Source organism: Saimiri boliviensis, chromosome 3, assembly GCF_048565385.1.
Source record: "Saimiri boliviensis isolate mSaiBol1 chromosome 3, mSaiBol1.pri, whole genome shotgun sequence".
In the NCBI taxonomy this organism is placed as follows: Eukaryota; Metazoa; Chordata; class Mammalia; order Primates; family Cebidae; genus Saimiri; species Saimiri boliviensis.
The window spans coordinates 4,607,798-4,619,810 of NC_133451.1; the positions used below are offsets into that span (position 1 = coordinate 4,607,798).

The 12,013-nt window shown below is 56.9% G+C and overlaps 1 protein-coding gene across 8 annotated transcripts in view; it reads right to left on the reverse strand.

Annotated features, from left to right (window-relative positions):
* Positions 1-12,013, reverse strand: part of SH3TC1 (SH3 domain and tetratricopeptide repeats 1) — a 64,963-nt gene that overhangs the window by 17,538 nt on the left and 35,412 nt on the right. For 6 of the 8 annotated variants that reach the window (XM_039468049.2, XM_074395825.1, XM_074395828.1 and 3 more), the window contains 5 exons: positions 10,257-10,403; positions 9,318-9,528; positions 8,159-8,235; positions 6,753-6,948; positions 3,334-3,464 (listed from right to left, as the gene is read on the reverse strand). In XM_039468049.2, the coding sequence (XP_039323983.2) occupies positions 3,334-3,464; positions 6,753-6,948; positions 8,159-8,235; positions 9,318-9,528; positions 10,257-10,403 (762 nt within the window). The remainder of the gene's footprint in view (positions 1-3,333; positions 3,465-6,752; positions 6,949-8,158; positions 8,236-9,317; positions 9,529-10,256; positions 10,404-12,013) is intronic. The other 2 variants (XM_074395826.1, XM_074395830.1) reach the window with 1 other exon arrangement.

Consider the following 12,013-nt stretch of genomic DNA (forward strand, 5'->3'; position numbering starts at 1 on the left):
ATCAGGGAGCAGGGCACATGGAACGGGCAGCAGCTCTGAATCCAACAGCCCAGGGATCAATGCCACTCCGCCATGCACCCCCACCCTCCTCATCCCTGGGCAGGCAGCTCCCGGGTCTCAGTTTCCACCCTCATAAAGTGGCTGGGTTTCCAAGCAGGTCAAATGAGAAATAGCTGTAAAAAGATGTGGCAGCGTCAAGCACTGTGAACTGCGATAACAGGCATGCAGTTCTGGGGAGGACGCTGCAATGTACCCAGCCCACAACACCTGCACCCTGCAGCACCCCACCCCTGACACCTGCACCTGCAACAATCCATCACACAACACCTACACTCTGCAACACCCCACCCTGCAACACCTGCACCCTGCAACACCCCACCCTGCAACACCCCCACCCTGCAACACCAGCACCCTGCAAAACCCCACCCACCACATCTGCACCCTGCAATGCCCCCACCCACGACACCTGCACCCTGCAAAGCCCCCACCCAGGACACCTGCACCCTGCATTGCCCCCACCCAGGACACCTGCACCCCGCAACGTCCCCACCCAGGACACCTGCACCCCGCATTGCCCCCACCCAGGACACCTGCACCCCGCAACGCCCCCACCCAGGACACCTGCACCCCGCAACGCCCCCACCCAGGACACCTGCACCCCGCAACGCCCCCACCCAGGACACCTGCACCCCGCAACGCCCCCACCCAGGACACCTGCACCCTGCATTGCCCCCACCCAGGACACCTGCACCCTGCAACGCCCCCACACAAGACACCTGCACCCTGCAAAGCTCCCACCCAGGACACCTGCACCCTGCAAAGCCCCCACCCAGGACACCCACACCCTGGAATGCCCCCACCCAGGACACCTGCACCCTGCAAAGTCCCCACCCAGGACACCTGCACCCTGCAATGCCCCCACCCAGGACACCTGCACCCTGCAAAGTCCCCACCCACGACACCTGCACCCTGCAAAGCTCCCACCCAGGACACCTGCACCCTGCAAAGTCCCCACCCAGGACACCTGCACCCTGCAACGCCCCCACACAAGACACCTGCACCCTGCAAAGCTCCCACCCAGGACACCTGCACCCTGCAAAGCCCCCACCCAGGACACCCACACCCTGGAATGCCCCCACCCAGGACACCTGCACCCTGCAAAGTCCCCACCCAGGACACCTGCACCCTGCAATGCCCCCACCCAGGACACCTGCACCCTGCAAAGTCCCCACCCACGACACCTGCACCCTGCAAAGCTCCCACCCAGGACACCTGCACCCTGCAAAGTCCCCACCCACGACACCTGCACCCTGCATCGCCCCCACCCAGGACACCTGCACCCTGCAACGCCCCCACCCAGGACACCTGCACCCTGCATTGCCCCCACCCGGGACACCTGCACCCGCAACGCCCCACCCAGGACACCTGCACCCTGCATCGCCCCCACCCAGGACACCTGCACCCTGCAAAGCTCCCACCCAGGACACCTGCACCCTGCAATGCCCCCACCCAGGACACCTGCACCCTGCAACGCCCCCACACAAGACACCTGCACCCTGCAAAGCCCCCACCCAGGACACCCGCACCCTGGAATGCCCCCACCCAGGACACCTGCACCCTGCAACGCCCCCACACAAGACACCTGCACCCTGCAAAGCCCCCGCCCAGGACACCTGCACCCTGCAACACCCCACCCACAACATCTGCACCTGCATAGAATGGAGGGTCCCAAACCTGCTTCCTAAAAGGACAGGAGACAGCATCCAGGGGCCTCTGGGCCTTGATGTGCTAAGGTCAAGTCTAAGTTTGTCCATTTAGGAAGGGAAGTTGATTTACCGGGTCTAAAAACTTTAAACCTAATATTGTTGGGAAAAACACGTCTTGCAATTCGTGTGACTGAGCAAGCAGGAAAACAAGTGTGTATAGAAACGTATCTGTGCCGGGCACGGTGGCTCAAGCCTGTAATCCCAGCACTTTGGGAGGCCGAGGCGGGTGGATCACGAGGTCGAGAGATCAAGACCATCCTGGTCAACATGGTGAAACCCCGTCTCTACTAAAAATACAAAAAATTAGCTGGGCATGGTGGCGCGTGCCTGTAATCCCAGCTACTCGGGAGGTTGAGGCAGGAGAATTGCCTGAACCCAGGGGGCGGAGGTTGCGGTGAGCCAATGCACTCCAGCCTGGGTAACAAGAGTGAAACTCCGTCTCAAAAAAAAAAAAAAAAGAAACGTATCTGTTTGTATATGTGTGTGCATGTGTGTGGGATTCATGCACGTGTACGTGTGTGCGTGTACATCTGTACAGGCACGTGTGCACACATGTATGCATGAGGTGCGTGTGCACGTGTAGGTGTGTGTGTGCATGCACACAGTGTGTATGAACATGTGTGTTTGTATGTTCGTGTCTGTGTGTGTACGTGCATACATAGGTACGCAAGTAGGTGTGTAGCTGTCAGGCACGGTGTCTCACACCTGTAATCCCAGCACTTCGGGAGGCTGAGGCTGGCAGATCACCTGAGGTCAGGAGTTGGACAGCAGCCTGGCCAGTATGGTGAAATCCGTTTCTACAAAAATTCAAAACTTAGCCGGGCGTGGTGGTGCGCGCCTCTAGTTCCAGCTACTCGGGAGGCTGAGACACGAGAATCACTTGAACCCGGGAGGCAGAGGTTTTAGCGAGCCAAGATCATGCCACTGCACTCCACCTGGGCAACAGAGCAAGGCCCTTTTTCAAAAAAAAGCAAAAAAGGAGGTGTGAGGCACCTTTGTGTTGATCCACACCTAGGCCACCTTCACCTGTGCATTGCACTGCAGCCCCCAGAGAAACCCTTCGCCACAGAGGGGCACTGGGGTCAGAGGGACCATCTCTGTCTTTAGGAGGAGGCAGCCCTGGGGTCCCAGGTGACCAGGCCACACCACAGCCTGGGTTCTTTGTCTTGTGACGAGGAGAAAAGTCACTCTCATTCAGGCGAAGTGCAGTAGGCAGAGGGCTGGACCTGAACAGAAATCCTCAGGGCTGGCAAATTAGAACCAGGCCCACACCCTCTGCCTCACCCAGCGTCTCAGGCAGGTGCCCGGGGCCAGGGCAGGAAGAGCTTCCTGGCGCCCGCCAGAGCCTCAGGGCTGCATTCCTGTGCCCCCAGCCCCCCACCCCTCCTCTCTCCTGCCTGGCTTGTCTGCAGCCCCTTCATGCCCTGGAGGCAGCGGCAGCCTCTGTCTGTTCACCTTTCGGTGCCCAGGGGCTGGCACTCGCTATCTGCAGATGGACAAAGGAAGCAGGCGCTGTGGAGGGGAAGGGGAGGGCAGCAGCCCCGCCACGGGCATTGCCCACACGCACCCAGGCTGTACACCGTGCACACATCGGTGCCTGACATCTGCCCCAGCAACTGCCTGGCATCCTCCTCAGAAAAGCGGCCCTTGCTGAAGAATGACTTTTCTTCCTCACTGAGGAAAATCGCACTTTCCAACCTGGAAAAAATGAAGTGCTTTATTTAAAATGACATATTTCCAAAGTCAGAGTTTCACGCTAAGACGGGTTTCCATTCCTTGATTTGACAGACAGTCCTGGAGCGCTGCTCTCTGCCCCGGGGTGGAGACAGAGATTCAAAAACAACAGCAAAAACAACATAAAGACTGGCCGCAGTGGCTCACTGGGAGGCCCACGTGGGTGGATCCCTTGAGGCAGGAGTTCGAGACCAGCCTGGCCAACATGGTGAAACCCTGCCTCTATAAAAATACAAAAATTAGCCGGGTGTGGTGACATGAGCCTGTAATCCCAGCTGCTTGGGAGGCTGAGGCCGGAGAATCACTCGAACCCAGGAAAAAGAGGTTACAGTGAGCTGAGATTGTGCCACTGCGCTCCACCCTGGGCAACGGCATAAGATTCTGTCAAAAACAAACGAACAAAAAAACCACATCCCGCCCTCAAGGGGTGCCTTATCTGGTCGGGGCAGATACCCAGAAGCAGGAAAGGCTGCAACAGATGCAAACAAGTACTGGCATCTTAGAACAGTGAACTCCTAGTCAGCCTTCAAAGCCCCATCCCAAATGTCCCCTCCCTTATGAAGCCCCCTGCGGCAGCTGCAGGCAGAACCAGTCCAATCTCTCCACATTGTAAACTCCCACTGCTTCTTGTACAACCTCTGCCAGCGCTCCCCAGAGTGCCCAACATAAACTCAGGGTACTGCCATAAAGTCAGGGACAGGAACTACAGGAAGAAACAGAGAGAGAAGGAGAGAGGGAGAGAGGGAGGAAGAAAGGGGGCAATTTTTGCTTATACAACTAAATCACCAGTAAAATATGAAACTTTGAAATGCACCTTATTGAGATTGAAAAAAAAAAAAAAACTTAAGAGAAGCTTATAGCACATTCTGCAAAATCACAGGCCTGTATTCTTTAAAAGCTTCAAAGAAAGACCGAAAACCTGTTTTGTATTAAGGAAGAAAGATAGGACATCTGAATAGAACACATAGTCTGAAATTTTCATTGTCTATAAAGGGTGTCATTGTGACAACTGGTAAAATCTGAATAAGATCTGTAGATAGCAGCACTGAATCAGTGTTAACTTCCTGATTTTGACAGCTGTGCTGTGGTTACGTAAGCAGATGTCCTGGTTTTAGGAACCACACACCGCCTTATTTAAGGGTAAAGGAACATCACGCTTACAACTTACTCTCAAAGGATTTAGAAAAAAATAGAAGTGTAACAAAAAGACAGTAACAAAGCAAATGCCATAACATGTTAGCATTTGTGCAGTCTGGGCTAGGGCACATGGGAATGTTACATTGCTTTTGCAAGTTTCATCTAAGTCTGAAACTGTCAAAAATAAAGTTAAAGAAAAATAAAAGAAGAGCCACCAAGTTGTTCATTAAACAAAAGATGAAAACCCAGGGTCTGGAACAGGAAAGATATTCAGCAAACATTTGTTGAGTGGATGAGAGAAGTCAGAATTGCTCCAGCTGTGAATAGGACCAATGGCACCCGGCCCCGTCATCCTTCTGGGTTAAATGAGGAAGGGCACAAACTGGCTCATTCCCCGGCTCTTCTCTGACCCTTTGTAAGTTCAGTACGTGTTGTCTTCACACGGCCCCCAGTGACCTGTTGAGAAGTTGGGTCTCCCTTGGAGATGGTAAGAAACAGCAAGACCAAGGATCCCCAGAGAGCGCTCTGTGGAATACCAGCTCAGCCAAAAGCAAACAGGGTTGTGTGAGAAGAGGATTCTGGAGGTTAAGTAAGTGTGGAAAAGGCATTTCAACAGGAAAAAGATGCCTTGCTTGTGCAGGGAGTCCCTGGGATCACCCTCAAGGGATGTGGACAAAGCTTTGCCCCCTCCTTAGGGCATGATGTGGTCTGTGATGGAGTGGTGGATGGGAACGTGCTTTGAGAACTGCTGGTCCAGCTCCTGACATCAGCACATGGCCCAGCCAGCTTCCAGCTGCTTCTGATGCACAGGTGCCAGACTTACCAGAGCAAACAGACCCTTTCCAACAGGGGAACAAATGAATGGCTTGATGAGGTATGGCGACCAATGGCCTCCGAGACCTGGTCTGAGAGGTGTCGGTCTGTCGCAGCTCCAAACATTGAAAAGGAATGCTGAAGACAAGCTTCTCATTGGTGGGGCCAGGACCAGGGTCACATGACCCAGAAGGTGGCCTCTCCATGCACCCACATTCTCTGGGCTCCTTGACTGAGGCCTTAAGAAGGTCAAGTCCAGAGAAACCGAATTCCATCAAAGGATGGGCACAGCTGAGCCCTCTCCAAAGACCCCCTGCTGTTGCCCACACCGCATAGTGAGGACACACAAGTGAGCGAGGAAATCTCCCTGGCTGGGGAAGCCGGGTCACAGGCAGGGTGGGAATCACATCAGAAGAGGCATATGGCCACAAGAGTGCCCCAGAGAGGAACCATGGGGGCTGATGGGAGGCCTCAGGAGAACAGGGGGGTCGGTGAGAGGGGCAACCCCAGGCAGAAGGACCCGCGTGTCACCCAGAGCAGTTTTAGAAGGTGTAAGGTACTCTGCACAGCTGCACTCAAGTGAGCCGATGGCGGGCCAGGGGGGCCCGCAAGGCCGGACCCAGAAGCTATTCAGGGCTTTACGGAGGAGAGCCACTGACGTGTGTCCTGGATTAAATTGTGTCCTTCCATTCATGCCTCTTGGAACCTCAGAAGGTAAGCTTTTCTGGAAAAGGGATCTTTGTAGATGTAATTAGTCCAGCTAAGATGAGGTGAGGCTGGAGCTGCATGGGCCCTAGGAGATGGGCACCCTTATAAGAAGAGAATAGAGTAGACACAGAGAGGAAGCCAGCCACACGGAGACGGAGGCACAGTGGAGGGATGCGGCCACAAGCCAAGGAATGCCCAGGGCCACCAGGAGCTGGAAGAGGCAAGATGGACCCTCCCTAGAGTCTCCGAGAAAATGTGGCCCTGCTGGCACTTGGTTTCAGACTTCTGGCCTCTAGAACTCTGAACGAGCACATTTCTGTTGCTTGAAGCCCTGGGTGTGTAATGCCTTATCACGGTAGCCACGGGAAGATAAAGCATGTGGGCAGGTGTGCGTTCAAGAGAACTCTCTCTGCAGCAGCCCAGACGAAGGACACCAGGGGACCTGGGGCCAGCAGCCTGAGGACGAGGGAAGGGACTAGGGGTCATCCACTATGACTTCCAGGCTTGTGCCCCGGGAAGCCAGGTGGACGGTAGCAGTGTCCCCTTAGGTGCGATGGGGTGGGTTCAGGAAGGGGAGGGGCTCCCGCCACTCACTCGGACACTGGGCCCTGCATGCTGACGAGGCTGCTGGGCACAAACCCCACCTGGCCCGAGGCTGCGTGTCGGCCCACGCACCAGGGCAGGCCGGGCACCTGCGCCCCGAGGATCTCGATGAGGTCGCCGCTTTGGAAGGTCATCTCTTCGGGCCCCGAGCCCTGGAAGTCTGCCAACGCTGAGGCCAGCCCCATAGCTGCGGAAGACGGGCACACGGTGAGTGCCAGGGAGGCCATATAGGGCCAGAGGAGGCAGACAGGGCCGATGTCAGCCAGCCACCCTGGACCCTGGGGTATTCGTCTTTTGGCTGCTAGGAGGTTTGTAGGGACCTCTGCAATGAAGTTGGGGAAGTCTCTGTGGTCCTCAGAGCGCGTGGGCTTTTTCTTTTTTGTGTGTGTGAGAGAGAGTTTCTCTCTTGTTGCCCAGGAGTGCAATGGCACAATCTCAGCTCACTACAACCTCTGCCTCCCAGGGTCAAGCAATTCTCCTGCCTCAGTCTCCCAAATAGCTGGGATTACAGGCACCTGCCACCACACCCAGTTAATTTTTGCATTTTCAGTAGAGACAAGGTTTCACCATGTTGGCCAGGCTGGTCGAACTCCTAACCTTAGGTGATCTCCCCGCCTCGGCCTCCTCAAAAGCACTGGGATTACAAGCGTGAACCACCGCGCCCAGCCAGAAGGAGCGTTTTGATCCCTCGGATGAAGATGAGAAAAGTAGAGGCTCGGAGAGGTTGATAAATGAGCCTCGACCATCAGCCTCCGAGGCCGGGGCTCTTTCCTCCTCTCCTTCTGCAGCCACAACCCCTGACCCCACCTCCTCCCTACCCCGCTCGGCCTGGGGCTCTGTCCCCCTGACAGGTGCACCAGCCACCCAGACACTGGCAGCTTGGCACAGAGCAAAAAGCGCCGGACCTGGCATCCAAGCAAAAGGGCTGCTGGCAGTGCCAGCGTTTCACAAGAGGGCACAGTCACGGTCCTCTGTCAGTGTGCGTGACAAATTCAGCCGGCGCCAGCCCACCTTGGCCCAGGGCCTTCCAGGTTGGCAGGAGGATCGAGTCTGAGACTGTCATGTTGCCCTGTCTGAGAAGTGACATTTGGGAGCTCTTTGGAGACAGTGGCCAGGGGCCCTGAGCAGCTTCACTGAGCATCCTGTGAGGCGGCATCAGCCCCCCACGCAGAGCTTCCTGAGTGTCAGTTATGACCTTACAGGCTGGAGAAGATTGGGCTGGTACTAAAGTAACAGGTTTTTGCCATCGAAAGTCATAACAAAAACCGCAAACACTTTGGCACCACCTAATAGCTATCACCCTGGCTTGCGGAGGATTTAGGGCAACTTCCAAAATGTTGGTGCCGCTCCCTGGCACACACCTTCCCCGGGAAAGAGAGGCCCATGGAAACACTTACCCATCCGCGGGTTGTCAGGCGTCACAGGGCCACCCATGAAGTCGTCGATGGGGTCCTGGGGGACCCTCAGAGCCCACCTGGAGCCGGGAGAGGGAGGTCTTTGCTGCGGGATTTCAGATGTGGGGCGGATATATTCTGTGCAGAGACTGGACAGGTCAGCAGCCCCAAGCAGCCTGAGCAGGTCCCTCGCCTCCCCCGACACACACAGGTGTGGGTGCACACACGCACATGCCTGCCCGGGTGTGTGGCACCGCCTCCAGGGACCCCCATGCCCCTAAGCCTAGGCGCCTCGTCCTGGAAACACAACTTCTCCTGTGAACCTGGAGCCCTGCAGACCCCCAAAGCATCTGCCCTCCCCCAGCTCCGCAGTGAGGGGTGAGGGAGACCCCAGCCTGGGGCTCTGGAGGCCTGGATTCAAATCCTGGTGCCACGGCACCTTTGCCAGATAAACCTGGAGAGATCGCTCCTCTCTCTGGGCCTCAGTTCCTTCAGCCAGAAAAAGAAAGGAAGCTGGACTAGATGACTGACAGTCCCTCTTTCCCAGATGACAGAACACACTCAGCGTCCACTGTTGGGACAGCACTGGCCACCGCACATAGGGAGGACTCTTAGGAGAAGCTCCTCTTGGGTCTCAGTAATGAGAGAAGCCAAGCCACAGCCTGTCACTTGAGGCGCTGCAAATCAAGAGATTGAGATTCTTTCTTTGCTTTGGCTACCAGGAAGCTCCAAGCCAAGTTAACGCCCCCTGCTTCAGCGAGTGAACAGGAGCTTGCATGTCACCTGTCCTCACATCCCCTGGCTCTACCTGTGGGTCCCATGTGCGTCCTCAGTATGGGTACACACGTTTTATGTAACTTCCTAAAAACCTTTTCGGATGTGCCGGGTGAGAGCTCATGCTGCACCTCCTGTGCCATCGAACCCAGCATAGCCCTGCTGGGTGAATGTCCTTGGCCCCTCATGCAGCTGGCAGGCCAGAGGCCCAGAGAGGTAGACTGACTTGCTGAGGCCACACAGCTGGGAAGCAGCAGAAACGAGGCCAGGGCCGGGTCTGTCCAGGGCTCCCACCATTCTTTGTCCACCCCCTTGACCTCCAGACAGCCCGGGCCTGGGGGTCTCAGTGAGGCCGACAGCTCCTAGAGCAGCAAAGGCCGGTACGTACTGATGAAACGGAATCAAAGGTTCCGGGGCGGCTGCCACGGCCGCCTCCTCGGAGGACGCGCTGGGGCTCGGCGGTGAAGCGTCTGTTTCTGGGGCCGCCTCTCCCTGGGGAGCCCCTGAAGCCTGCCTGAGGGCCTGGGGGCCAAGTCCTGAATCCCAGGGACCCGTCATCACTCTCACATGGTGGTCAGGACACAGAACGAAGAAGGGCCCTTCAAAAGGATGGAGGGGGTCACTGAGAGTGGCTGGGCCGGGCACAGCTTTAGCCCTGCCCCCCACACCCCTGCTGGACACACAGCAAAGGCAGCACCCACAGGAGGGGCCCCTACGATGTCTGCAGGCACAGAAACCCAAAGGGGCCCAGACCGGGAGGCGGGTCACAGCTCTGCCTCCTTGTGCTGTGTGAGGCTGGCTCGGCCTCAGACCCTCACCCTGGCCTCGGTTTCCTTGCCTGCGTGATGTGGAGCCAGACGTGGGATCCCCAGGGCCCTCCTGCGCGGGCTTCCCTGGCCAGCCCAGTCACCACTGGCAGGCCCCCTTCTGCCGTAGTCAGGTAGGAAAAGGAGCCTCATGTCCCCTCCTCAGACTCAGGGCCAACCACGAGGCCAGCCCAGCAGCCACGTGAGGGACAGGAGGTGGGGCTCGCACTAGACAGAGCCTCTCCTCCGCCGGTTCCCACGCACCTCTGTGTCCCTGCGGCTGGCCAGGGTGTCTACAGCTAAGTGACAGTGCCACACCAAGCGCACCTCCCTGCCTGAAGCACCCCTCCACCTCCAGAGGCTCCACAGCCCAAGCCCCAGGCGTGCTCAGCACAGCCGGATGAGGCCGTCACCCCATTGCTCCAGGCGTGTCCAGCACAGCTGGACCCAGGCCGTCACCCCATTGCCCCAGGTGTGCCCAGCACAGCCGGATCTCAGCTGTCACCCCACACAGTGCTCACCTTCCTGGATGAGGAGGCTCTCGTGGGTCAGCCTCAAGGCATTCTCATCCACGTGGACTTGGATGACCGTCTCCTCCTCCTCGCTGGGCGAGAGCAACCAGTAGGCCTGGTCCAAAAGCAGGTTTGCCAGGCAGTGATGAGTGAAGCCTGCGGAGGGCAGGCCCAGTCACGCGTGGGCTCCAGAAGAGGGGCAGGGAGGCAGGGAAGCCTGTGTGGCCCCTGCACTGACCAGGTCCAGGGAGGTCATGAAGGACACCCACTGGCCCTACCGCCCAACAGCGGTGACCATGGTCAAGTTACATGACCTCTCCACACCTCTGTATTCTCCTCTGTTAGACGGAGGCCATGTGGCTGGGGGCCGTGCAGGCCATGGGGGGTGCGGGCCAGCAGCAAGGTGGGTCTAAAACGCACCTGCATGAGCCCCGCCCGCATCCTGAGCCCATCCCTGTTTCTACTTTTATCAAGGGAAGCCTCGTTTCTGGGATGCTACGAGCTCCCCACTCCCATCTGGGGCAGTGAGCCTTCGTTCACTGCAGCTCAACTAGGAGGCTCGTGCACACTTAAGGCACAGACAAGTGATGTGAGGACCCTTTCTCCACTCAGCGTAGAGTGGACTCTGCGGGATGGGGACTGGAAGCCTGCTGCCCTCTGGATGGGCGCCCTGCCCTGTGGCCATCACTGTGGAAGGGCCGCCAAGGATGAGCCACTTCCTCCAAGAGCCGATCAAGGAGCCCATGTCCACAGTGGGATGAGCATCGGCCCTGCTCACAGGTGCTCGGGGAATTGTGGCTACAATTCTCAATTCATTTTTTTTTTTTTTTTGAGACAGAGTCTCCCTCTGTTGCCCAGGCTGGAATGCAGTGGCGTGATCTCAGCTCACTGCAACCTCTGCCTCAGGTTCAAGTGATTCTCCTGCCTCAGCCTCCCGAGTAGCTGGGAATACAGGCGCCCGCCACCACTCCCGGCTAATTTTTTGTATTTTTAGTAGAGACGGGGTTTCACTGTGTTACCCAGGATGGTCTCAATCTCCTGACCTCGTGATCTGCCCACCTCGGCCTCCCAAAGTGCTGGGATTATTATTCCTAATTTTTTTAGCCCTCAAAGCGAGGTGGTGTAGAAAGATCCCCAGGGGGCTCCGTTACAGCCTGGAATTCCTCCCAGTGGAACAGGGAATGTTCCAGGAAGAGCTCGTGTGGGTCAGCTTCCCGGTCAGCACTGAGGCCCACAGATGCCAGCCTCCCTCAAGTTCTGGTTGAGTGAAATTGCAGAGGGCAGGGTGTGAAGGTAATTAGAAGCGAAGCCTAAATCATTCTTGCAACAAAGACCCGCATCTGTCTAGGACTCCGCCTACTTGACGTTTCTCCTGGAGAACCAGGTGCGCATGCCAGTGTTGCTGTCCTGATAGCGGGGCCTTTGCGAACCAGCCTATTCTAAAGCACGGATTTGTGGCTTACGCTTGTAATCCCAGCACTTTGGGAGGCTGAGACAGGCAGATCACCTGAGGTCAGGAGTTCAAGACCAGCCTGGCCAACATGGTGATACCCCGTCTCTACTAAAAATACAAAAAATTAGCCGGGCATGGTGGCAGGTGCCTGTAATCCTAGCTACTCAGGAGGCTGAGGTGGGAGAATTGCTTGAACCTGGGAGGCGGAGGTTGCAGTGAGCCGAGACTGCGCCACTGCACTCCAGCCTGGGTGACAGAGCGAGACTCCATCTCAAAACAATAAATAAATAAAGCACCAATTTGTAATCGAAGT